Source organism: Sus scrofa, chromosome 8 (assembly GCF_054392235.1).
Source record: "Sus scrofa isolate SSC_HxYL_T2T_F1_AM1 chromosome 8, Sscrofa_HxYL_maternal_Yorkshire_Landrace_v2.0, whole genome shotgun sequence".
NCBI lineage: Eukaryota > Metazoa > Chordata > Mammalia > Artiodactyla > Suidae > Sus > Sus scrofa.
Genome location: NC_139390.1, coordinates 143,912,426 through 143,940,342, shown reverse-complemented (window position 1 = coordinate 143,940,342; position 27,917 = coordinate 143,912,426). Strand labels below are relative to the sequence as shown.

The 27,917-nt window shown below is 45.6% G+C and overlaps 2 protein-coding genes across 9 annotated transcripts in view; one reads left to right on the top strand and one right to left on the bottom strand.

The window, feature by feature from the left end:
- The window catches only part of LOC106508356 (uncharacterized), a 232,700-nt gene extending 208,524 nt beyond the window's left edge, over nucleotides 1-24,176 (bottom strand). For all 3 annotated transcript variants that reach the window (XR_002346918.2, XR_014813521.1, XM_084973746.1), the window contains exons 1-2: nucleotides 24,028-24,176; nucleotides 16,090-16,176 (exon numbers count right to left, since the gene is read on the bottom strand). The gene's annotated coding sequence lies outside the window, so the exon portion shown is untranslated. The remainder of the gene's footprint in view (nucleotides 1-16,089; nucleotides 16,177-24,027) is intronic.
- Nucleotides 24,177-24,360: 184 nt separating this feature from the next.
- The window catches only part of CFAP299 (cilia and flagella associated protein 299), a 572,345-nt gene continuing 568,788 nt past the window's right edge, over nucleotides 24,361-27,917 (top strand). For all 6 annotated transcript variants that reach the window (XR_014813520.1, XM_084973742.1, XM_084973740.1 and 3 more), the window contains exon 1: nucleotides 24,361-24,497. Coding sequence is in view for 5 of the 6 variants with exons in the window: in XM_084973742.1 (XP_084829868.1) it covers nucleotides 24,387-24,497 (111 nt within the window). In the remaining variant the exon portion in view is untranslated. The remainder of the gene's footprint in view (nucleotides 24,498-27,917) is intronic.

The following is a 27,917-nucleotide window of genomic DNA, read 5'->3' as shown; positions in this document are numbered from 1 at the left end:
TTTATAAAAAAAAATGCATTATAGTTGAGTTACAACGTTTCTTCAATTTCTGTTGTGTAGCAAAGTGATCCAGTCATAATATATATACATTCTTTTTTTTTTTTTTTTTTTTTTTTTTAATGGCTACACCCATTATAGAAGTTCCCCCAGCCGGGGACTGAACCCGAGCCTTCACAGCAACCTGAGCCAGGGCAGTCACATTCTCCACCCACTGCACCACAGTGGGAACTTCTCTTTTTTTTTCCTCTCATGCTACCTTCAATCACGTTTCAACCCAGGAGACTGGACACAGTTCCCTGTGCTGTACCTTGGCTCCGTTTTAAACGACCCTCCTGTTTGCCTGATTTAATGTTTATCCTGCTGTTCCCCAGAGTTTGGATACCAGTTGCTATGAACCAGCAGCTAGTGTCTTGAATTAACACCTTAAGAAGAAGGAAAACCAGGGGCGTTTTGACCCACTTATTTGTTCTGCATAAAGAAGCAAAATATAACTCACTCGTGCCCTCTCACGCCTCCATGGCACAGACAGGAGGCATAGTAGTGAAACCTCCTGTGCTGCATTCATGGAGAGAGATCTTGTCTTTAAAAGGTTACTCTGCTCAAATGTACTTGAAACGTTTTGCGGGGAAAAAAAAGCTCATTCCAGGGGCCCAGGAATCTGCGTTCTAGCCTCCAGGGCATTCTGATGAACCGGAAAGTCTGAGAACACAGCCTAGAGCAAGTTTCCTAAAGTAAAGGACAAAAGGGGGAACGAAGATTACCTTAAGGTATTAGCTGTGACTCCGGCCTGGCACTCCCAATGGTCTTTCTTTCATAGGACGATTCAGCGAACAATAGAGCAAGACTCTCAACCCTGGCTGCACTGGGGACACGTTAAAAAATACCCCAACCCCCAACCCAATGGAAAACCCCACTCAGGGCTGCATTCTAGCAATTTCACTTTCCTCGAGGTGGGACTCTAGGCTTCCCTATATATTTCTGGCTGCACCTCTGGCATGCAAATTTCCTGGGCCGGGGATCGAACCCAAGCTATAGCAGTGACCTAAGCCACAGCAGCGACAATGCCAAATCCTGAACTGCTAGGCCACCAGGGAACTCCCCAGGCTTCCATATTTTTAAGGCTTGCTCAGATGACTCTACTGGATCACTGTGGTAGAGACCTGAAGCTTGGAACTTAAAACACCGTAAGAGAAAGTGACAGTTCTTTTAAGCACAATATAAGTACTGGATAGTAACAGCTACCCGTTAGCTGGGTTATCTGAGCTCCTGCACAGACTGCAAGGCTCCTGCCATTGCTCCTAGGCTGACCCGTCAGCAGCCTTTATGGGCTGCCCGGCACATGCACGAGGAGAGTGAAAACCCTAAGTCCAGCCCACTGGCCCTTCTGCAGCTATGCTCTGCACGAGGGGAAGGAGTCAGAGGCTCATGGAGAGAACGTGGTCTCAGAGGGAGAGAGTCCGCACGGGAGCGCCTGCCTCGCCACCAACACGCTTCGCAGTGGGGTCAGATAACGGAAGCGCCCTGCGCCTGTTTCCTTGTTTGTACCACTCAATATATGCCCCCCCCCCCAGCTCTAAAACACAGGCTTCACTCATCGCTCGCTCAGTTTCACGCAAAGTGGACATCTGTACAGTTACCGGTTCCGAGACGGCACAGTCTGACACATCCCAGGTCTCAATCTTTGAATCTCATTCCTTTGGCTTTGTCACTTATTAAAGTTAACCTTTCACACTGTGATAAATGAGTTTGATGCTCTAAGGGAAAAACAGTCCCAGAAATAAGTTCATACTGTGGATTGACAGTGTCCATTCACCCCCCCCCTTTTTGCGGGGCTGGGGGTGCACCTGTGGCATATGGAGGTTCCCAGGTTAGGGGTTGAATCAGAGCTATAGCTGCTGGCCTACACCACAGCCACAGCAACGTGGGATCCTTAACCCACAGAGTGAGGGCAGGAATCGAACCTGCATCCTCATGGATCCTAGTTGGGTTTGTAACCTGCTGAGCCATGATGGGAACTCCCACTTCACCTCTTTCTACTGTAAGCTCAGCTGAAAGCAATCCATTCAGTTACCTGTGAAACAAAGTTTCGTGAAAGGAATGGAACTGACTTTAGAAAATAAGAAGCTTCTGGAGTTCCCCAGAGGCACGGAGGGTTAAAGACCCAGCGTTGTCACTGCAGTGGCTCAGGTGGCTGCTGCGGCACAGATTCATTCCTGGCCCCATAACTTCTGCATGTCCTGCGCATGGCCAAAAGGAAAAAAAAAAATTCTCTGGCTGCCTTTTTAATAAGCTATTATTAGATTGCTTAAACTTGATTTCATGATTCTCTTTTATTATGAAGCCAACTTATAAGCTGATCCTCTCATCAGTGATGGTCCAGACAGTACGTGAGTCTGAGAGGTACCATGCGAAGCGCACACGTCATTATTACGGTCCACTCATCGTGGTTTGTTTTAACTGCTGCATCTGGAAACCACCCAAGGATCAGATGATAATGGAGTCCTCAGGAAGGAGACAGGGGCGGCCTCTATCTTCATTGCTCCTATGCTCTGCCATCTCACATGTGAATATTGTAAATATTCCTCCTGCTGGGGCATAAAGTAACTCTTCTCATCTCTCTCTCTCGTCCCCCTTCCTTCTTTCCTTCTTACTCTAAGATGGCTCCAAGTATTATTAAATCAGAAAAGCTCATGTGAGAGGTACATGTAAACTTGCATTTGGGCTGAGGTGCAGGCCAATGGATAAATGGCACTTTCCATTCAGACGCTTTAAACAAATCTTAAACTACACACGAGTGTGCGGTTACGTATATGCACCCAAGTGAGCATGCACACACACAGAGACACACACACACATCTGCAGCCTCGAGAGCTAAACCACTCCCTTGTCTTTAACCAAAACATGGTCACGGGCCAGGACCAGAGGCTGAACCAGGAAGCGCTGGACTGGAGGAGACAGACCTCTTCTCATTGCTAATGCTGGTACTTTCTAGCTGGCATGCAAGACCGTCGTCAGGGAAGACAGAAATACATCTGCTGGGTTTCAGCAAGACCCTATTACCTAACAGTGCTATGGTGATTCAGTAGGAGTGTCTACATGGCCCCTCTCCTCTATGGGGCCATGTAGCTTATGAAGAATATTTTTCAGTTAAAACAGCTAGTTATTTAATTCATTAATTGAAACATTACTTTATTGTAGTTGATTTACACTGTTGTGTTCATTTCTGCTGTACAGCAGGGTGACTTTGTTATATATATATTCACTAGGTTTTAAATAATTTTTGTTATTTATCAATAGTTCAAATAATTCAAATATATACATTCTCACACACACACACACACACACACACTCTTTTTCATGTTCTTTTCCATTATGGTTTCGCCCAGGATACCGAAGACAGTTCCCTGTGCTAAACAGTAGGAGCCTGCTGTTTATCTATTCTACATACCACGGTTTGCGTCCGCTAACTCCAAACTCCCAATCCATGCCTCCCCCACCCGTCCTTCCCCCTGGCAACTGCAAATCTGTTCTTTATTATCTCAACAGTTATTTAAAATCACTTATTGGGGAATGCCCTTTCGGCATAGCAGGCCAAGGATCTGGCCTTGTCCCTGCAGCCGCTTGAGTTGCTGCCATGGTGTAGGGTCAGTCCCTGCCCTGGGAACTTCCACATGCCACAGGTGCAGCCAAAAATACAAAAAACGAATCAAATCACTATTGAAACATGATGAGTTTAGACCGCCAGCTTTGAACTGCTGTGCCATAAACGATTAAATCAAGTTAAAAAAATTACAAGACAATCATATTGCTCTCAATTAAAATATTAATATTAGTCAGAGAAAAATTATTTGAACTATTGATAAAAAATTATTTGAACTATTGATAAATAAAAATTATTTAAAACATAGTGAATTACAAGTTATCCTTTTCAACTTCAATTTCACGCAAGTGTACAGCACATACGTGACATATAATTGTTGCATATTCATTTTCCATGTTTATTAGGGAAGGTCACGTATATAGGGGACAATCTCTAACAGAAGATTCGTAACAGAAGAGACCCTACGTGGGTGAGTTGGAGTATTGGGTTCATCCAAAAGCGAGGGCAGCTGCAGTTCTTTTATGGGGACACACAGACCAAAAATAACAACCCAAAACCTCTACAGATCTTACTGAGGACTTATAAGGAGGTAACTTTAATTCAGCAGGAGAGATGCAAACTGTCTGTCAAGTTCTCCAACTACGAGTTGTGAAATATTTCAAACACACAGTAAGAGTCTGATAAGTAGAGGTACTTGTGACGACATAATTTGTGTGGCACCTATTTCACTTGGGGAATTAGATGCTAAGAGACTTTTCACAATCCATTTTATATCCACTGATGATCAATCATACCTCCTGTTTTCTGTCTTAGGATATAAACAGGAATTTCAGGTGAGAGAAATTTCAAGGTGAAAAAAAAAGATGAACGGATCCATAGGTAGACAGATAGATAGGCAGACGAGAGAGAACTATTTCAACACCAACCCCCACCAAAGTCTCTGCACCTTTGTTGAAAACTTTTTTTATTGCAGTGTCATTGCTTTACATGCTGTATTAGTCCGAGAGCACGCGATGTGATTCCGTTTTCTCTGTATATCGTCTTCACACTCTCCTCCCTGGTAGGTCATTACAAGACACTGAGTAGAGCTTCCTGTGCTCGACACGAGGTCTTGGTTGGTTATCTACTTCGTAAAGAGCAGGCCTATATTTTACTCCTAAACTCCTAATTTATCCCTCCCTCCTCCCCTTTAGGAACTATAAGTTTGTTTTCCATGTCTGAGTCTACTTCTGCTGTGTATAAAAGTTCATTTGTATTACTTTTTTAGATTCCACATATAAGTGATATCATATGATACTGGTGTTTCTCTGACTGACTTACTTCACTTAGTATAAGAGTCTCTAGGTCCATCCATGTTGCTGCAAATGGCAGTATTTCATTCTTTTTTATGGCTGAGTAATAGTCCAGTGTGTGTATATACCATAAAGTCTCCATACCTTTTCAAATCAACCCTATTAATAAAAGATTATTTGAACACAAACCCCAAATTTTATATCTTTGTTTATAAATTGCATGAAGTACTACTGTGCCATTATATAATTATCAATAACGTGAAAACAGAGTAAATGTTTTTATATTGGTTTACAGCATATCCAAGGGGACTTTGTGTCTTACTGTTTTTCAATCTACCTTATCACTCCCCTATCTGTCACCAGGTATGGGATGCTTTTGTTCAGTGAAAACTTTTTGAACTTGTATTTCCGAGGTGCAATACTAAAATCTCCAGTGATACACAGACGAAATAGGCTTGTCACAACTCATCTATTGTGTGCCTAGTGCCTCTGAAAAAGATACTCCCTAGACAGAAGAGCAGCTGTTGAATTAATGTGGGCATATACTGCAATGCAGGCTGTGGTTTGGTATCTGCTAGTCCTCCATCCAGGGGGCACTGCCTTCCTGGAAGCAAAGGAGGTAAAAAAGTGAATGTGAAGGCAGAAAGGTTGGAAAATTACATACATAATATATATGTGTTTTATATATATATAGAAGCAGATATATGCTTTATACATAAAAATACGCTTTACATACGGCATATATGGTGTATATATAATATACATTATACATTTATCTTTTAAATTTAAAGTGTTTTATTAATATTCATAGTAGACAGTATCAATGCATATGCTTTAAGAGGAAATTACAGTATATTCTTATTAACTCTCAACTATAATTCAAACAAATGTGAGTGTAAGACAAATTATAAAAGATTTTCAGACAACAGGGCTAACAACAGGAATGGAATTCAAAGTCTATTTGAGAACTTAACCATGAGCCAAGCATTATGCTAAATTTTCCAGCGTGCATTTTCTCATTTCATCCTTTAAGATAACTCGTAAGATACGAAGTTCTACTACTTTCCATTCACAAAGAAGAGAACATGCTCAGGAGAGCTTTTGAGATTTATCCAATATGACTCAGCCACGAAAGACAGATCCAAGATTAAAATTCAGATTATTGTGGTAAAAACGAAGGCTCTGCAGTCAGTTCTGATCGAATTTCCTACTTCTTTCTGAATATGGATGCTCCAGTGTTTTCACTGAGACGAAAATCAGCAGCATTTACATACAGTTTACGAGGGCATGTTCGGATAAGTCGCTTGTAAGTAAGCATTCTTGTGGTTTGTTCTGCTATGAATTAATGATAACTCAGGCTATCAACTCTGCCAAATTTTAATATATGTTCGATAACTGTTTTTATAACAGTTACAGCTTGGTCTTAAAAAATGCATGAGGGGGTAATGGTTAAAAACATGAAATATAACCAGCCAGACGAGGGGACTAATTACTGAAACCTTCCCTGTGCTTATATTTCGTTTAGAGGAGCACATATTACAAAGTATCTCAGGACAGAGCTAAAGTTCTACTACAGATTAATCCACTTCCTTCTGATGAAGGATTGCAACCTTGTCCTAAATGCAGCATCGCTCTGTGTGTGACTCTCCTGTGGGTCAGCTTCCAGGTAAAACTCCTTAAAAGGGGTATCTGCCTGAGAGGAACTTCATGGCCATCTTCCTTATAACATTTCCTGGTTCTAGAGGCCACGTCCTGGGGTCAGGAGGGTGCTTTGGTAACATAGCAAAGCCATGGGCTGAGCGCCTTACTGAGCGCCTCGGAAACATCGCTCTAATGAAGACAGCCAAATGCGGATGATAGATGGGTTCTGGACAGAGACAGACAGACATGCTGACAGCCTCACAGTGTTCCCGGAATCAGCTGTATAATTCTTGGCTAATTCTTATTGCTCTGCTATCAGTCTTGTGCCAAATGCTGGTGGTTTCTTTTCTTTTCTTTTCTTTTCTTTTTTAACTCAGTGTGTTACAAAGCAACTGTAGCGCAGTCTTCTATGTAGAGGGGAAATTAGCCATAGGTGGAAGGTGTTTATGTTTTTTGATGTAGGGGGCACATACATCAGAATTTTACTTGGCCTTCTGTGGACAGACATCCTATTGTCATATTTACATGACTACAAACTTGCTGCCATAGTGATGGGACACGGTTCTTCTGCAGATTGCTGTGTAAAACGCTAAAGAAATTTCTTATTTTACTGAGTCAAATACTATCAAGCCTGTGATTGATTAGATAAAATAATTCTCTCTAAATAAATGGTAGTAACATCCTTCTTTTTTGCAGAAAGGTAACAGTTTTACCAGGGAGAAATAAGTGGTCGGAGACAACAACTGTTCAAGGAATTTACATTAAAAACAGAAAAGCAAAATGAGACATCATCAGAGCTAATCACTTCTAGTGAAAAGTGGGTTGACGAAAATGAAAATCCACGTATAAATTCTCATACATGGACATAGTACTTTCAATGATTTCGTCCAAGGCTAAAACGTTGGAAAGTATTATTTAAAAAGGCACTACTGAGAAGCAAAACTATTTCTATTTGAGATTACATGATATTATTGTAGAAAATACTAAAGAATCCACTAAAAATTATTAGAATTAACGGACACATTCAGCTAGGTTGTGGCATATAAGATACACATATAAAAATCTCTATATTGTATATACATGTAAGGGTAAATATTCCACAGCCTTGAAATGAACAATCCAAAAATGAAATCTTAAGTAATTTCATTCATACAACAGCATCGACAAGAATAGAATGCTTAGGAATAAATTTAATAAAAAGTGTGAAACTAATATTCTGAAAACTACAAACTATTGTTAAAACTAATGATCTAAGTAAAACAGAAACACATCCTGTGTTCATGGATGGGAAAACTTAATATCGTTAACACTGCAATATTCCGTAAACTGATCGAAAGCCCCAATACAATCCCTGCCAGAATCCCAGGGGACTTCTCTGCAGAGACTGACACGCTGATCCTACAGTGCATGCAGACATTCCAAGTGCCCCAAAGAGCCAAAGCAATTTTGAGAAGGAACAAAGTTGGAGGACTTGAATCTCCTCATGTCAAAGCTTCCTACTACAAAGCAACAGTAATAAGACAGCCTGGGACTAGCTATAAGATCGACATACAGATTCACAGACAAACAACCCACATATCGACGGTCAATTGATTTTCAGTAAGGTGCCAGGACCCTCAAGGAGGTAAGAAGACTCCTTTCTACAAAGGTCAGTAGGACAACTGGGCACCCACCGTGAAAGGGAAAGCTGGACGACTACTGCTATTGCCTGGGAAAACGAACCTGAAATGTACTAAAGACAAATAGAAAATCTAACCTATAAAACTCTTAAGAGAAGAGAGGGATAAATCTTCATAATCTTGGATTTAGCAACGGTTTCTTAGACACTCTACCCAAGACATGAGGAGCAAAAGAAAAAGATTAAACGGACTTCATAAAAATTTTACAACTTCTGTGCTTTAAAGGACGCCGTAAAGGAGTACACGTGGTTCAGTGGTTACGAACCTACTCGTGTCCACGAGGTCTCCCTGGTGGGTTAAGGTGGGTTAAGGTAGGTTACGAACCCTACTCATATGCATGAGGATGCGGGTTTGATCCCCGGTCTTCCTCTGTGGGTTAAGGATCCTGTGTTGCTATGAGCTGAGGTGTAGGCTGGCAGCTGCAACTCTGATTGGACCCCTAGTCTGGGAAGTTCCATGTGCCTCGGGTGCAGCCCTAGGAAGCGATAAGTAAATAAATAAACACATAAATAAATGACACTATCAAAAGACTGAGAAGAAAATTGTCAGAATGAGAGAAGTTATTTGCAAACCATGTAGCTGATAAGGGGATTGTATCTCGACTATAGAAAGGGTTCCTATGACTCAATACTGAAAAGACAAATCATCCAGTTTAAAAACGGGCGAAGGGAGTTCTCTTGTGGTGCAGTGGGTTAAGGATTGGGTTGTCACTGCAGTGGCTTGGGTCACTGCTGTGGCTCGGGTTCAATTACTGTCCTGGGAATTTCCACATACTGCAGGCACAGCCAAAAAAAAAAAAAAATGGGCAAAGGATACGATCAGACATTTCTCAGAAAATATACAAATGGCCAATAGGTACGCGAACAGATGGTCAACATTATTTTTAGTCGGATTGGAAGAGCGAATCAAAACCACAGTGAAATACCATTTTCATCCACTAGAATGGATATAATCGAAAAGTGTTGATGAGGATTTGAAGAAACTGGATCCCCACCACTGCTGGTGGGAATGTAAGAGGGAGCAGCCGCCCTGGAAAGCCGTGTGGCAGTTCCTCAAAAAGTTAAACACGGAGTTTTGTCCACAGCCTGAGAATTCTAATTCCAGGTATATATTCAAAAGAAAGGCAAACACATACATGCAAAGACATGAACATTCATCTTCACGGCACCATTATTCATAACAGCCAAAGGGGGGACTCAAATGTCCATCAACTAGTGAATGGAGAGACACATGTATATCCATAAAATGGAATATTATTCAGCCAAAACCTGCATGAAGTATGGATCCATGCTATACCATAGATGAACCAGATGCTAAGGGAAAGAGGTCAGTCACAAAATACCATATATTTTGAGATTTAATTTATATAAATTGTCCAGGACAGAAAATCTCCAGAGACAGAAAGTAAACCAGCGATTGCCAAGGAGTGCGGGTTGGAGCCTGGCTGGATGGGGATGAGAACTAAAGGGTACAGGGTTTCTTTGGCGGGTGATTAAAGTTATAAAAGCACCTGTGTGGATTGGTTGTTCAGCGTTTTGAATACACTAAAACCCACTGAGTTATATACTCTAAATTTTTGTGAACTGTATGGCATGTGAATTATGTTTCAATAAAGCTGTGAGCAAAAAACCGATATTTCTTTCTTTCTTTTTTTTTTTTTTTTTGTCTTTTTGCCATTTCTAGGGCTGCTCCCGTGGCATATGGAGGTTCCCAGGCTAGGGGTCAAATCCGAGCTGAGTCTGCGACCTACACCACAGCTCACGGCAACGCTGGATCCTTAACCCACTGAGCAAGGCCAGGGACCGAACCCGAAACCCCATGGTTCCTAGTCGGATTCACTAACCACTGCGCCACGACAGGAACTCCAAAAACCCGTTATCTCTGAGGCAACAATCACACACTCGTTTCCTCTGGCCGAGTCCCTGGCATGGGGAAGTTCCTGGGCCAGGGATCGAACCCAAGCTACAGTAGTGACCTGAGTCACAGCAGTGACAATGCCGGATCCTTAACCTGCTAGGTCACCCGGAACTCCAACAATCACACCCTTTTAATATTAAGAATCCAGCCCTTTCAACGTGGATTTTCCAGTTACGTCTGTACAACATAAGGAATTTTTTGAGGGTGACTTTATTTGGTCTGGACGAGGAAATGTCCAACATACAGCCAAAATACAGATCCGCTGACTCTGTGGTACGTCGCAAAGCTTATCAGCATTGCCAAGTTAATGGTTTAAAAGGTCAAGGGACGTGAAATAGGAGAAGGAGTTCTTTAGACTTTTTCCCTTTTTAACAGGTGCACCATATCCAGAGAAACAGTTGCTGTAACCCCTATATCCGTCTTTTTTGGTTGAACATCTCAGTAGAAAATACTATTTTCAGAAAGTATTGTCTTGCCCACAAGTTATCCACTTACAGCCTATCATGCTCGCCCAGCTATGAAAATCATCTCAGGGCACGGCTCCAGGAGCCTAAAGAGCGGGCGCGAGAGCCAGTCCTGTTCGCCTCTTGTCTCCCTTTTGCCTCTGAGCCTTTCTACTCAGCGCATTCGTCACGTCACCGTGGTTTTGCTTTCCTAAAGCTCTGTTCTAAGTGAGCTGCCGCTCTTCTCAACTAAATCCCTCCTCTTTGCCATCTTTCACCCTGTGCATTTCCAGACCTAAAATGTCAAAGTATCAAGCAGATGGGGTTGCATTTGGAACACTGGTTTGGGAGGGAAGGACTCCATGCTTTCAGCGGATCTGTAGTATTTTTAAAAACAACAGACTCTTAGTAAGAGACTCACTGAATCCGGTTCTCTGTCTCAAGTGACTATTCTGTTTAGATAAGATATTCGCTACCATAAGGTAAAATCAGCACTGGCCATTTGGCAAGGTACCTAGGATGTTACAGGATGCCAGATTTTTGTCTAGTAATTCTTCAGAAGAAAGGGTGTTCGGTACACTTGGGTATCATTCAACACTTCTTTTTTTTGCTGCATCTGGGCTAAAAAAGCTAAACCCTCTTCTAGCCTCTTTTGAGCAGAAGGCTCGAATAGCTTCCTCTCTGCCAGGGTCTCATGCCCATGGAGCGTCGGGCAAGGATATTTTGTTGTGCCCTCAAGAGGACGGGCATTAGGTTTCCTTTCATTGGAAGCGTACAAAGACGTGTTTCTGCGACTGGGAGTGGGTCCTTTTTCTTATTCGGTTTTGGACCTACGCGGCCGCAGCCACGCCACACGGCACCTCTGACTGCGGCGAAGGAACATGTGGGGGCGACCCGGGCCAAAGCCACTGACCAGGAGCCACAAGTCCTTCTGGCTTCTCGCACCATCTGCCTCTGGCTTCGGGTAACAGTTCCACCAGGCGACCAACATTTGTAAGCACACACTGGGAAGGCACAGAGTCCTGTTCAGATGCCTAAACGCGCAGCATTTCAGCACAAAGCCCTGTTCAGATGCCCAAACGTGCAGCATTTCAGTTTCCTTGTCTGCAAAATGAAACATGGTGTTTTAAAGTGTTGATTTTACTCTATGATCCAGAGAGCAGAGGGCAGTTAACACGTCTGACCTTTCTTCTAGAGAATTCAGAAATTTCACCCGTTTTCGTATGCTTGGTCCAATGCTTTCTCACTCTCAGAGCTAAGCCCCTCCTTTTCTAAATGGTGATAAGAACGTCTGTACTTGCCTTAGTTAAATTCTGAAGGTCACTTTTAATGCAGACTGTGTGTGTGCCCACAACAACACGGTAAAGTCCGCAGTGGAAAGGTGACGCTGGGCATCTAACAGTGTGGTGTCACAACTTAACTGGCTGGAGAGTCCCTCCAGCCTGAACAGAGAGGAATGACAAGATATCTCGTTAGTTGTGAAAAACCGTCAGATTCTAGTCCATCTGCTCTTTTATTTTTCTTTCCCTCTTCAAGGAAAAAAAGACCAAATGCAATGGGGACCAGGGTGGCTCTAGCTCAGGGGTGGCTGACAGGGGTTCTTAGTCGCAGGCACATTATACGATGTGGACCACGTGATAAACTGCCCTTTGATGCCTCGGCTCTGCCCACGGCCGATCTTCTTCCTCGTGGTGGGGGTGGGGCCTGGGCCCTGTATTTTCAAGGTACCTTCCTTTTCTCGCCCTGTGGCTCCCGATTTGAAGAGTTAAGTGGCCAAGAGAACAAGCCCACCCGTATCTGGATCCTCTCCTTTCAGACTGGGCTCCAGGTGCTGGGATTCCAGAGCTGTGTTAACAGGGCCTCCACCCTGCAGGTGTATGGACCCCGCCTGGCATGGATGCAGGTTAAACCTGTGTGTGAATCAGGGATGAGAGGGGAACGGGGACGGGCTCCGGGCTGGGTAACGGTCGGCGCCGGGTCCGGGAGCAGCTACTGACACCTCTCATTAGACGTCCCCCTGTGTGTACGTCGCCATGGTTACTCCCTCTCCTCCGCAAGGAACACACTTTTCCAGAACAACTTACTTCTAAACCCCGGGCAAAATGGCCAACTTGGTTAAGATCTCCCTTTGGGGAAGGGTAGACTGGCGCAAAAATCAGAATAACTAACATTTTCGTAGGGGAGAGAGGAAACAGCAAGCAGAAGGAGAAAAAGGATTTGGGAGGACAACGGATATATTTCTTGTCTTTGGGGGAACTAATATGGGTACTCACTTTTTTTTTTGTCTTTTTGCCTTTTCTAGGGCTGCTCCCGTGGCATGTGGAGGTTCCCAGGCTAGGGGTCTATTTGGAGCCCTAACCACCAGCCTACGCCAGAGCCACAGCAACGCAGGAGCCGAGACGTATCTGCAACCTACACCACAGCTCACGGCAACGCCAGATCCTTAATCCACTGAGCAAGCCCAGGGATTGAACTCGCAACCTCATGGTTCCTAGTCAGATTTGTTAACCACTGAGCCACAACGGGAACTCTGGTATTCACCCTGATATAAACCATTTTGGGTGTTTTTAAGTGGTACTATGATTTTCAATAAAGCAACGTTTTTTAAAGCTTCAGAAAGGAAGCTCTCTCTCTGGCCTCCTCTGTCCCTCCTTTATGTCCCCTCTCGGTCATGTCGGCCATTTGGTCCCAGCGGCCCAAGCACACTGGAGTCCCATGTTTATCACTGGCTGCTCTTAAACCCCTATCGAGCAGGTGACTTCACCTGGCCCGGGCTCCCGCCTTTGATCCCTCATCCTCTCCCTGACCCCAAACCAACATGCCCAGGTCTCCATTTGTTTCAGGAAGTGCTGTGCTGCTGTAAGTAGCTTAATTAGTTAAATGCATCTTTAATGATCCATTTGCTAATTAATGTGTTCTTTGTTCCAGGCGACAAAAGGCTTAACCTTGTTAAAATCTACCTCTGCTCACAGGGCATTTATAAGGAAAATAACCTCCACAGTGAAAGGAAAACTCACAACATCCTAGGTTTTAGGACGCAGAATTATCTGGTGAAGACTCTTCCCTGTGTGTCCGTATTTGCTTGGGTTTTTCCCACTCTGGTCACACTTCCGTTATCATCACCTCTTGTGTGCATAAAATCTCTTGTCCTTAGTGAGGAGGCAAACTTATTTTTCATACCTTTTTTCTTTCTAAATACTCAAGTAGAATAAAAGAATTACAAAAAACGTAAAACTATTGCTCACCAAGCACCCTCTGTTCTAACACAGTTGTTGAAATCTTAAGACACCTTTCATGCTCAGCAATCATGTCGGGAGGCGTTTCAATAGAAAAGGTAGGAGCAGGGCAAGAAAGATTCATATTCAAACCACCACTAATGATCCCTGGCTGGAACTGCAGGTAGGCTGCCAGGGGAGGCTTTGGCTGGCGGCTCCATTGCCCTTCAAACCACACCATGTTATGGCTTTCACCTGTGGGTAAAGCTGTTCCTGCAGGGCACCTCTGGCAGACACTGAAGCAGCCACTGAATCACGCTTTCAGACTGGGGAGACTCAGGCAAGCGCGCCACCCACAGGAGGCGGGAATAAATGTACTACTTGGGGAAAGAGAAAGCAACATAGAAAACTCTATCTTCAGGCCAGAAGCAGTGGCCAAGATCCTAACTGGGGGAGTAGGGTAAGATACGAGGCAGAAAGGCAAAGCTAGATTGTGAATAGAAGAATAACAATCTTCCTTATTATAATAGAAAGGTCAAAAATTAGTTGGAACACAGTGTATAAATTAGAGCAGGTGCTTCTGGACCTGAACAGTGATTAGAAGCCAGCTGTCATTTGATGTCTTGGATGCAGAGCCATGGAATGGAGAGTGTGTAACTCAAAAAAAAAAAAAAAAAAAAAAAAAAGGAAACGTGGTCTCTGTTTTATGTAGCTCATTTCTCTTAATTAACTTGGCCGCTTAACTATGACTTAAAGCTGTAATTTATTATCCCATTCTCTCAATAAAGAAAGATATAAAGGAGTTATAGGATTTGACTACGGTTCCCAACTAAATAAAAATAATTGGGCCATGATTTTCTAGAACCTAAACCAGCACTCTAGCTATTAAATGTTGGCTTCTCAGGAAAATTTGTTTTTTCTTGACCCAACAAAATGTTTAGTTACTTTTTTTCTGTTCACATCCAAATTCCTACATAAAAGTCCATTATCCTAGAAAAGCTGTTAATTAGGACTAACAAGTGGGGGAACAGATGAGTTACCCCTCATCTATATCATCATATGGTCAGTAAATTACACAGGCCCGTGACAGAAAGAGTGCAAGTATTTCATAAAAAGAAGACGAGTCTCCACTCTTGAACAGCTATGCAGGCCAAACGTTCAGAAGTCAGTGGAAGGTTTTTTTTTTTTTTTTTTTTTTTTTGTCTTTTTGCCATTTCTTGGGCCGCTCCTGCGGCATATGGAGTTTCCCAGGCTAGGGGTCTAATCGGAGCTGTGGCCGCCAGCCTACACCACAGCCACGGCAACTCAGGATCCGAGCCGCGTCTGCAACCTACACCACAGCTCACGGCAACGCGGGACCGTTAACCCACTGAGCAAGGGCAGGGATCGAACCAGCAACCTCATGGTTCCTAGTTGGATTCGTTAACCACTGTGCCACGACAGGAACTCCCGAAGTTTTAATTTTTTTGGGGGGGGGGTGCGGGGGGCTTTTTAGGGCCTCACCTGTGGCATATAGAGGTTCCCAGGCTAGGCATCGAGTCAGAACTGGAGTCACAGGCCTACACCACAGCCACAGCGAGGTGGAATCCGATCTGAATCTGCAACCTACACCACAGCTCACGGCAACCCCAGATCCTTAACCCCCTGAGCGAGGCCAAGGATCAAACCTGCATCCTCATGGATACTAGTCAGATTCTAGTTTCCACTGCACCACAACAGGAACTCCTAGAAGTTTTAATTTTATTTTCAAATCACTTAGCACATTTTTAGTTTGTATTAAATTAGAAATTAGATGTCTCCCTGTATATTAATAATTATTCGGAAAAGTTGAGTGATTTAGTTAATCAGAATGACTGTCGATATTCACGTGTTCTTGACAATGGTGACTGCAGCAATCCTTTCAGGCGAATATACCAGATTTTCATTAAAGTGAGGGATCCTACGCTTAAACCACATTGTTTTCAAATTCCGGAATTTCTACCACTCGTAGGCTCTTTCCGGAACAGGTTATCTACTGGGAGGCCTTGTGGAAGAACACAAGGTAAAAGCTGTTGTTCTCCGCCGCGGGTGTCCTGAAAGCCGCTCAGAGACTCTGCAACCAGTTTTTACCATCAGCCCTTCACCAACCCCTCGAAATCCACTGATTGGCCCATAAACGAAACGGTAAATGGAAGGGGGAAAATGAGGACCCAGGGCACATTACACACGGGATCCCAAACAGACGCCGCCGTTATTATCACTGCGCTTGGTTCCTGAGAAGCTCCACTTTACACGATAAAACCGTAACGATCACAGACTCACTCAGAGCCACTTCCGCTGTGCGGCTGCCATCCCTCCTCTGTCACAACGTTCCATGACGCAGGTCGGAGCCACTAAGACCGATGGGCCCTGGGGGAAAATAATATTTAAAGACATTTGACACGCTGAGAACGGCAACAATTTTGAAAAAGAAAACTGTGGCCAGTAATTATGCAGGACAGTGGAGACCATGAATGAACATGGAGAAGGAGCAGTTTTAGGAGAAAGGAGAAAAGATGCTGAGAAATAAGCATGTGACCGAGGTCCTGACGGAAGAGGCAGCAGCTGGGCACCCTGCAACGCGGTCACAACACCACCTTGTGATATGTTCACTGTGCTACCTTTACTTTCCATGTGCCTGCTGCTGAGACACTGCAGTTGCCAGAAATACTCTCTCTTGGTTATTGAAATTAATATTTTTGTGTGCCTTTGGCTGTTAACCACGCCATTTTGGCAAGTGGTAACAGTGTCTATTGTATCTACTATATGTTTTTCTTTTTTCTCCATAAACTCACTCTAAAATATTAATATATTTAGTGTTCATGTTCTTTGGCTAGGGTTAGTTTCTACGTCTGAATTTTCCTGAAAATAATACCCATCTTATCTGTTTCCATGTTTAAAAGTTAAACCGCTGTGTGGATGTGGGTGTTGGCGGGGGAGGGATGGCGGAGGGGGGAAGGGACAGAGACGAAAGAGACAACTCTGAACAGGAGAGAAGACGGGAAATACACTTTGTTTGTTTGTTTTTTACGGCTGCACCCCAGGCATATGGAGGTTCCCACGCTAGGGGTCCAATCGGAGCTACAGCTGCTGGCCTACACCACAGCCACAGCAACTTGGGATCCGAGCTGCTTGTGCGACCTATACCACAGCTCACAGCAACCCGCTGAGCAAGGCCAGGGATCGAACCCGCCACCTCATGGTTACTTGTCAGATTCATTTCCACTGAGCCATGATGGGAACTCCCAGGAAATACATTTTTTTTTTTTTTTTGATGCAGCAAGACAATATGATAGTCTTGCCAAGCATGCCGAGACTTGCGGTGATAAACTAATTTGGTACATGTTTTTCCTTTCTTTTTAGGGCTGCACCTGAGGCATAGAGACATTCCCTGGCCAGGGCTCGAAGCTAAGCCACAGATTTGACCTACGCATCAGCTGTGGCAACTCTGGATCCTTAATCCACTGCACTGTGCCTGGGATCAAACCCATACCTCTGCAGCGACCCAACGCAATGCAGTGAGAGTCTTAACCCACCGCCCCGCAGCAGGGACTCCCAAGAGGTGTTTCCTTACGGCAAAGCACGTCACAGAAGTACCGTAACGCTTTTCTCCCCGGGGCTTCCTTGGGTTAAACCTGCACACATATACTCATCTCTGTTAGGACGGAACACCACGGGCTTTTGAGGCGAGATGTGATCTCAGAGATAATCAAGTTCTTTCAGAGAAGACGAAATTATTTTCTGATTCTTAAAACACAGTCTTCTTGCACTTATTAAGTTTCTCCTTCATGTAAAGAACCAGCTTTTCTCACCTATATCCCACTCTGCACACAGCAAATATTTTTATCATGGATCCCATAAAATTTTACCTTCCTCATTTATTGAAAAACTGTGTTTCTCAAGCCTGCTTAGTTCAGCTCCTTCTTGTCCTTCACTTAACCAACCACAAGTTCAGGCACGCTCTCCCTTACCGAAATTACACTATCCTCGAAGATACGAAAGACCAGGCTGTATTTTTTGTTGCGCTTTCAGGGCCCAGCACAGGGCCTGATCAGGTTAAGTTACTGCTGAGTGATTCACTGCTCTGATCAGTAAGCATCAGTGGGAAAGATGGACCAAAACATCTTTCACTGTAATTACTGTGAGTAATTTATCTGCAGTTAGAGAATGTCTGATACCCTGGAGAAGTTCTGAGAGTGAATTAGCTCTTAATGGATTTGGCGTCCCTTCCCTGAACGCTTCTCCTGGAGCGTTTGATGAAGTCTAGTGATCTTTCTCCCTTTTTTTTTTTTGTACTGGCTTAGCTGTGGCCGGAGTCGTATCATCACCACGACTGCAAACGCACTCGGTACCTGGCGAGCTCTGACGCTGTACTCAGAGGCGAGGAAGAAGACGTTGGCTGAAAACAGATCAAGCTTCTCCTCTGAGGAGTTCCGAGGTGCTAAATATCCTCCTCAAGAGAAGCAGCTTGTTCCACCTTGCGTCTGGAGTTTCAAAGAGGCCGCTTTTTATTTTCCCCAGAAATTTCGTCTGAATGTTTATTTTGAAATTTTTTTTCAACCTTCAAGTCAGCCTCATTATTGAGCTTATTAAGTACTAGCCAGGGTTCATTAAAAACCAGTCATATCCCTGTATTTCTTGTTTTGAGCAGGCTAAAGTCTGATCTAAAATGAAAATCTTCTGAATCTTATTTGAGGGCTAAAAACTATGTATTGAATTTGAAATCAGTGGCTCCTCTATAAAATTCCTTCTGCAAAGGTTTCTGGAATCCATCTCTCCTACATGTAGCATGTGAGCCGGAGGCTGGAGAGTGGCAGATGAAAGCCAGAAGGTGGAAGGCCTTGTCAGCTGTGCTAAAAAAAAAAGAGGAAATTGACTCTGAGGGCAGCGGGAAGCCAGTGGAGGTTTTCAGAGGAGTGTGACGAGATCAGACGGGTGTTTTAAAAGAATGCTCTGCCGCGCTGTGACGAGAGGAAGGGAGAGAGTCAAAGAGGTGGGAGGAGATCGGAGAAGAGGCCGCCTCCGGACTCTAGATGCCAGTCTCTGCTTGGGCAAGAACGCAAAGGCAACAGGATTAGAGAGAAATGCAAGCCTTCCAGGGATGCAACTGGAACACTGAAATAACAGGTCACATATTCTAGGGCTGAAGGAGAAGCAAGGGTCACGACTGCCTCCCAGGTTTCTTCCGTGGACCACGCAGAGGCAAAGAGAGGGAAGCTGTACAGAGGGACTATGGGGGTGGGGGGGCACGAGTTTAGGAGGCATGGGAAGAGACGAAATTCACCTTGATGTCATTATCACTCGGTGACGTCTGGTAGGCAGGTGGATGTGCGGGCTGGCGTCCGGCTAGTGACACAAGCTGGGAGCCATACGCACGGAGGACAGATGTAAAGCTACGGAGTTGGATATGGTCTCAAAATAAGAGAGTGTAGAGACGGAAAAAGGCCTATGAGAGAACCCTGAGATGCTCCAACTTTTAAAAGCTAATGAAAGGGAAGAGGAGCCAGCCAGAGACATGGAGGAAAAACAGCTAATGGGAAACCCGCCAACCAGTCGACCAACCAACGAGTCTCAAGGCGAAGTCACGTGATGGTTGCAGAGGAAGAGCTCCGAGGAGAAGGGAGTGCTCACGGGCGCAGGTGCTCCCGGGGGTTGAGCAGTGTGGGGACAGAGCCATGCCCAGATCACAACGCACCGTGGGGGTGAACGTTTCAGTGGAACAGTGGGTAAAGGCAGATTGGAATGTGTTGGGCAGACAGTGGAAGAGGATGGAGACAGCGATGGTTTCCAACCCTCCCCGGAAGCTTTGCTGTGAAAGACGAAAGAGCCCATAGCGGAAGTGGGCTGTGGGGTTGAGGGAGGTTGTTTTGGGATTCATGTGTTGAAAATGGGAAAGGAAGGTGGGAGGGAGGGAGGGAAGGACAGAGAGAGAGGGATTGAGAGAGTGAGAGAGTGAGAGGAAGAGAGATAGTGATACAGTAGTGGGAGGGAATAATCAAAATGAGAAATCCTGATGGAGTTCCCACTGCGGCTCAGCGGTAATGAACCTGACTAGTATCCACGAGGACATGGATTAGATCCCTGGCCTCGCTCAATGGGGTTAAGGATCTGGCACTGCTGTGAGTTGTGTAGGTTGCAGAAGCGGCTCAGATCTGGCGTGGCTGTGGCGTAGGCCGGCAGCTGTAGCTCCGATTGGACCCCAAGCCTGGGAACCTCCATATGCCGCAGGTGTGGCCCTAAAAAGACAAAAGCAAGCAAGCAAACAGAAACCCCGAGAAGGCAGAAGAAGCAAACTAGTGCAGAAAGAATGTCTAAGAGGAAGCGAATCTCTTCTTTTGAACCAAAGGGAAGAACGAAGGGGTTGCTATGTGCATGCGTTTGTGTGTGTACTGACTGCAGGATATCTGCTCTAATGCTTCTTACTTCCTTTGGGCAGTAGGAGTTAAGCTGTCTGATCTGGGACGGGAGGATGCAGGATTAGAGAGAGAAGAGGAAGCAGGAAACGCCTTTGTAGAAAATGAGCGTGAACTGGGGGCAAACCCAGGAAGGCTGCGGGCGGTGCCCAGCATCCATTTGAAATGGGCAGCTCTGCGCGGCTCACGTCGGTCATCCGTCCAGGCGTGATGTCTTCTGAGACCTTCCGGCCACTCCGGGGCAGTGGTGTTTTGGGGTAGAGCTTGATTTCCATGCAGGCAAAGAAGGTGAGGGAATTTTCAGTGACATAGTTAGAAAAACCCTATGGAGTCCCTGAGAGCCCAACTTTTTTTTCTGTTCAAAGCGGATGGGCTGTGGCTACTCTATCCATCAGCTACTGCAAAGCACCGTCATTTCCAGACCTTTATGGGTCACTGACACCTGTCAACCCTACTCCCGGGGAACAGTCCCCTCATACTTGCCTTCCTCTCTTCTGGATCCTTCCTCTCACACTGTCAGACACAGGCAAGGGGAAATCTCTGGAGTCATAACACATGAACACACCAGGTTTCCAGGACCGAGAAGCTGTGGAACCGGAACCCCAGCACTTTAGACAGTGTGGAAGTCCAGGGGTCTCATCACAAGAAATAGCTGAAATAAATTCAGCGTCGTCATTATTACGAAGTGCAAAAGAGCGCTCCTTGGCTGATGATTCAGCAACAGTCCCGCACCTGCAACCCACAGACACTTCATAAGCAACCAGGCACCATCACACAGGCATCTCTTCTCTTTTTCGAGTGAGTGTAGGGTTTTGTTCTTACAGTGAGGTATATGAAGCCCGTTTCAGCAGAGCTGCACATTCTTCTCAGTGTTCAGCATCTTACTAACACAATGCGAAAGCCACTCCCCTCCTCTCGGGTCAAAATGCCAAAAGCATGCCTTCTCTTCACTTTCCCAGATGTCATGGTATATTGCTGACTATTTGGAATAGAAAAGCTTAGTTTAATTTGAGATTCTTTGACATACTTCCACCAAGGATTACTATCAAAGCCTGCTGATTTCAAAGAGATTCCGTTGCTTAGATTTTGCCTACATTCCTACGAGCTTCAGTTGTATGTTGTGCCATTTTAAACTCGGTAAACTTAGCTCAAGATGGCAGATACTCTGCTATTCTTCCTTTCTTATGTTTTGGAGTTTTGTTGTGAATATACATAATTCTTGCTCGTCCTTTTGCAAAGAATGGAGTATCTGGGATCGGGTGCCAAATCCAGGTTTCACTCTTTAAAAATCCTGGACTTGGAGGAGGAATGCATGTTATCCAAAACAAGGTATTCCCTGACCATAACAAACTTTGCAAGAGGAACTAGAGACTTGCTGAAGTCGCTAATTTCTTTGTTGCCATCCTTTCATGCAATTTCTCAGGCACGGGGCTGAAAGTGGTTTTAAACTGAGAGTTAAGAAAAACGCAACTGAATTAGCCCTACTATCATTCAAGCCTTTCTGTGGGAAACAGGGCTAAATTTATAAATTTTCATTGTTTCTTTCAATATTCACAGGGAAATCAATTTGCTGAACATTATCCTCAGTGTTTTGAGTTGGATCACATAGCTGGATTCACTGGCTGAAAACACTGTCATGATGTTTAACTTTGGATGTTTAAGAGATTACCTCCCTGAAGAGCTGTTAACCGCATGGTAACTTAGCGAGGTTCCCGCTGAAAATGCATAGTCACAATGGATCATAATAGAATGACAGGCAAACAAAACTAACAAATAGGCCCTTGCAATCAAACTGCTACAGCTGAATGAACCAAAATATTCCCCAGATGCTTTGCAGTTTCTGTAAGTGATGAGACCGTGACGGAGGAGGACTTCGAAGCTCCCCTACTAAACCCAAGCGCTCCGGAGGCTTTAACAGGAAGACGTGTTTTGTCCAGTGGTACGTGACCATCACTCAAAGCCTTTTCACTGCGCCCTCTCTTATTCAGGGGCGTGGTGGCCACCTTCGCAAACCCCTGATTCAAGCCTTCCAAGCCTTCTGGCCAATCCTCCTCCTTCACCTTCGACTTCTGCCCCCTGTCCCCTTACTGGGTCCCTCCCAGCTGGCAGATCAAGGCGCAGCTTTTTCCTGCCCGAACGCAATCTCTTTCGGGTCCAGAGCTTGGACTACGCCATCACTTTTGCTCCTGTATTTGTGCTGATCTATGTTTCCTTTCACAATAGGACAGGTCCATTTTTTTTTTCCCTAATAAACACACACAAAAAGAACTTTCACAGTTCTGCGCGGCCCTTCAAATCTCTACCTCTGCTTTCGCTTTCTGGGAAATCAGGAGTAATAAGCTGTGTAGCTAGGAAGTGGCTGGAACTTTCTGTCTTTCCTGTGCTCAGTTCATCCAGAATAATGTCTCCTTGAGGGGTGGGGGAGCACTTCCAGAACTCTCTAGATAGCAGAGAATACTGAGGCCTATGGCCCTTAGCAGAATGACTTAAGTCACACGGATTTCTTCCTGTGTTGGGCTCTTCGAATTTTCTCATCTTCTTTAGACATCAGATGATGTCAAAGTATCGGTGGCTGTTCGTTTTGGCACAAATTCGAGTTAAAATGTAATCCATCGTTGGCATGTAAGACACGGCCTGGCCGGCAAGGTGCCTTCAATAAATGGTATTGCTATTATTAATGTTGTTGTACTATGAGAGTCCAGGACTTCTTTCTCTTTTCTTTCAGTTCTTCTAAATTAAAGGATTTCATTGCATTTAAAAATAACGTCTAATATGTCTTTTTTATTTTTTTGGTTTTTTTTTTTGTCTCTTTAGGGCTGCACCCACGGCATATGGAGGTTCCCAGGCTAGGGGTCTAATCGGAGCTCTTGCTGCCAGCCTACACCACAGCCACAGCAACGCCAGATCTGAGCCACGTCTGTGACCTACACGACAGCTCATGGCAACGCTGGATCCGTGACCCACTGAGCGAGGTCAGGGATTGAACCCACGTCCTCACGGATGCTAGCCGGGCTCGCTAACCACTGAGACACAATGGGAGCTCCACCAATATGTCTTTCAAAACAACTCAGAATATAATAATTAAAAGACAAGTCAGTGATATGCTAGAGATATTGTGTACATTACTTAAAATTTGTATATTCATGACATTCTGATTTTGAGGTGACCTTTTTAAACTAAGAAGGCTACCTCAAGGTATTTACTAGATGTTTTCATTGATTTGTTTTCACTTCTGTGCAAATCCTCAAAATCAATACAATAAATACTTAGCAACTACCACAGGCGCAAGTGTTATACTATGTATTAATTCCAAAGACGATTCCTAGAACGTAAAAATCCAAAAATGGATTCTGGAAAGTTCTGCCAGCTGCCAGGCTGGATTACTTTAAAAAGGCAAAACTTTGTTCTAAGGAAAAGTCCTTAGTAAAAAAACCTTTACTTTCCAAATTTCCACAGGTATTTTACCCTTTAAAAAAGGCAGCTTCAACAAGCCAACATCTTTCATTGTGTGCTTTTACTTACAAACTAAACAGACAAGAAACCAACGGCCCCTCTCCCCCCAGGTTAAGAAAACAGGCACTTGGGGCCCAAAGAGGCCCCAAAGGTATTTTCGTTGGGTGTCTTTCCTTTAGGAAATTCATAAGTTCTTCCTCGAATCCAAACATTAGCAACACTTTACAAAAATAACTTAACAAAATCATTAATACACGTTGCTGTTGGATTTGGTCGCAAGGCTATTTCCAGAGACTTCTGTTTTGAGATACTCTCCTTGCGAAAAATGGAGCTTCGGTTTTACCTGAAAACTAACCTTCACGTTTTTGTCCTTCCCGGCACATTCTTTCCCACTAGATGAGAAGCGCTGACCCACAGCACTTGTCGACCCATCTTGGGAGTCGCAGCGTTTTAAACGTGGGCTGCAGCCTGCACCTGTCCCGCACTCCACCTCTCGCCCCAGTCAGCTGACCTGGAGGGGCGTTCCCCGCAGCCGGGCGGAAGCCCCCCGCCCGACCGGACGCGCCGCGGGGTGTGCGGGGCCGGGGCCGGGGCGGCGCTGAACGCCCACGGCTCCGCCCCGGCCCCGCCCCGGTCGGAAGCGGCCGAAGGGGTGGGACTCTCCGCCCCCGCCCCGGCCTCCGTCGCTAGGGACGCGGCAGCCGGGCAACCGCGATGGGCCCGGAAGAGGGGTCGACGCCGGTGGACAACGTGGTCACTCAGTTCAGCACCTATGAGGACTTCCTGGACTCGCAGATCACCACGGTGGACTTGTACTACCTGGAGGTGAGGGGGCCGCCGCCTTCCAGACCCGCGGCCCCTCCCGCGGGCCCGCGTCGTGGACGTGGGCTCTTCGCCCCCTGCCGGTGGGCCGCGGGGACCGTAGGCCGCGCCGCGTCCGGACGGCGGCGCCCAGGCGGCGGCGGCGGCAATTCCGCGGCGTCCGTCCCGCCCCGCGCTGCCCCGGTGGGTTCAGAGGTCGGGCCCTGGGGGTCCCCGTCCCGCCGCAGACCCCGCGCGTGCGCACGGGGCACGCAGACCTGCGGGGCCCGGACCTGGTGCAGCGCCGCCTCCCGGCCCGCTGCCCTTCCAAAGGCGTGCTCGCTGAGCAGGTGGCGGGGTTCCGAGGCCGGCAGCTCAGGTCTGACACTTTGTTTCTCGTTCCTTTGCCAGTTGGTGTTAAAGAAAGGAAGACGCTATCCTCCCGGGTGGAGCTGGTGTTACCCTGGGCATGTGGGTCCATGAACTTGCACCGCAAGCGGGTTGAGTCAGAAGGCCCTTTCTTTACGGGTACAGGTTGCAGGCAGTTCCTGACTCAGGTTTATCAAGTCGATTGATCACAGCTGATGTGGGGAGTGGAAAAACAAGTCTGCAACACCGCAACGTCGGACATAATTGGGATTGGCGGCTGTCTTCCTCTCCGCACCGCTCCCCCCCCCCCCGCCCCCGCACCTGCTTCTTAAAGGTGTGTCAGTGCCCGGGAAGATGGGGAAGGGAGGGAGGAAGCGGAATAGAGTTCGCGTCCTCTTCCAGGGGAACCAGCGTGAGCGGGAAAACGACAGGCCACTGGTCCTGAGAAGCAGGAGGTGCACGGTGGGGCCCTATAGCGCTGATGTATTCCCAGGCCAGGCCGACTAAATGGGCACTGCCCGGGAGCCATGCCACAGCCCCCCAAACTGCCCTCTCTCTGCTCTGGGTCGGCACTCTGCAACTGAGTTGGAGAAGCATTTGTATCCTGCTGCCAACTCCCCAAACTCCTTACCTGCAACAGTGTAATTCTGCATTTTAGTGGATTGAATTTTTGGACTCCAGTGATTATGTTAAAAATGGTATTTTACCCCAGTGTGGATTCCAAGGTCTGAAGAGTGCTTATCCTCCAGTACACACTCATGTGCTAGGTATGAACATAATTTTAAGCAAATAGAAACATCTAATTTGAGTCCTATCTCTGCCACAAACAAGTTGTGTGACCTTGGACAGGTAATTTTATCTTTCTGGAATTATCTAGTAGAAAAAGTCCAGGTGGCATTTCCAACATACCGTCTGACTTCAAAAACAAGCTTTTTAATATTTTATATGGATAATATGTTTAAAATCGTGAAGGTTGCGTTTTATGCCTTTGCAGCAAAGTCACTGAAATGAGGCGAGAAGTAATGGCGCCAAACAATGTTTGCGTCTAAATTTTTGAACATCCAACAAACAAGGAGGAGACAGAATAAATAGTCCAATAGGATATAACCATCTGTGTGGCATGTGCGGAAAACTGTCCAACCTAAGCTTCATCTCATTAAGACGGGTTTCAGTTGTTTTTTTTTTTTTAAGTCAGAGTTTTTCGTGTGAATAAGCAACTAAAATCATTAATGTTGACTAGGAGTGAGAAATTAATACTTTGTGTTTCATTACTCAGAATTTTACATGTCTCCAAAATGGAAAATGGTGACTGTGTTTGGGGGGAAGGGTAAAGAAATTTACTTTTAAATTTGGCATTGGTTGAGCTTATTGTACTTTCAGAAAAAACAAGGTGAAGATTTAGCTGAATAGTGATCTAAAAGTATTTGTTTTGGGGTTGAGTAATGGAAAAATTTAAGTGCCATCAGCTCTGGGGACCTGTATTCTCAAATGCTTTCTGTAGATGCCAAGCTCCTTGCCACACAGAGACAGTGAGCCGCTCAGAGTTTTTTCAGTCGTCTAGCTAGTATGGAGGGCAAGCCTGGGTCATGGATTGTGTTTTGTGAGGTGATTGCTCTTTTTTTGGGGGGGAGTCTTCTGTCATGACTTGGTCTGGATGGAGCACAGTTTGAGTGGTGAGTGAGAGAGAGCATATTATAGTTAGAAGAGCCTGGAGTCGTGAGATGAGGATTCTAATTCTGTATCATTGTGTTTTAAATCGATTTGAAACTTGAGTTTCTCATCTGCAAAATGAAGGGGCTAGCGTAGAGGACATTCAAGACTCTTACTGTAAAATTTTATGAGTCGTCTGTGCAGCCGTGTGTCCAGCATGCACGTGTGTATTCATCCAACTAATTAATGAGTCTGCCATAGTCGATTTTACCTTCATGGCTAGGGATGGAGGAAGAAGCAGTTCTAGACTTCAAGTCCTCTCTCCTTAGCGTGGTGCTTAGAGGCCAGTCTAAGCGCTTCTTCCTCAGCAGACGGGTCACAAGAACTTAGGGTCATCGTGGTTGGTTTTCCTTGTGGGGGATCTTCTTCCACTGCCAAAAGGTTTGGGTTAATTGAAAAAAATTAATCCCAATGACTCATACAACCAAATGGCCAGACTGTCTTCGCTGGATTCATTCTCCACCGTACTTACTCTTGGCTGTGCCCTTGGAGGCAGTCCTCTCTGGTCATGAACAGGCCCTTTTGGTTTGGTGTTTGTTTCTGCCGTTTGGTGATTGGAGGGATGGAGGAGAGTTAGAGAACTTATTCCTTGTCATTGTCATTGTGCTCCTGGCTGGGGTTTGGAAGTGGTTGAGTTTCTTTCTTTCTTTCTTTTCTTTTTTTTTTCTTTTGCATTTCAGGGCACCCGAGGCATCTGGAGGTTCCCAGGGGTTGAATCGGAGCTGCAGCCTCGGCCTGGGCCGCAGCCACAGCAGCACGGGATCTGAGCCTTGGCTGCGACCCTCACCGCAGCGCAAGGCAATGCCCGATCCCTAACCCCCTGAGCGAGGCCAGGCATCGAATCTTCCACCTCGTGTTCCCAGCCGGATTCGTTTCCACTGCGCCGCGACGGGAACTGCTTTCGGTTCGTGGCTTCATGGCTCAGGGCGGCCAGCTTGCATTGCCGGCAGCGACAGGCTCTTTCCCGGTGCCCACGCATCCCCTTCTAGGAGCCGCGTCCTCTCCTGCCTCCTTTTCCGTCTCCTCTTCGGTTCGCGACTGCTCACGGTGCTGGCCCCAGGATGCTCCACTCCCCCACGTCGGGGCCCCTTGATCCTGCTGAGAGCTTGGTGAATCGCGCTTTCATTCTTCTTCATCCTCTCTGGAGTTTGCCCGCCACGACCCTGACTCTGGGTTGTCACATAACATTTCAGACCCCTGTCCCTCATGCGTCTCTGTGCTAGTCCGTCTAGTTACTGAAGCTGCGGCGGTTGATAGGACCTTAATTGCTAGGATTTAAGTAAAAGTCAGTTCTTGGAGGTATGAGGGGTGTGTGACTCTAACAGCCACGTGCTTTTTATGTGATGCTTGACTAGGGAAGGAGGG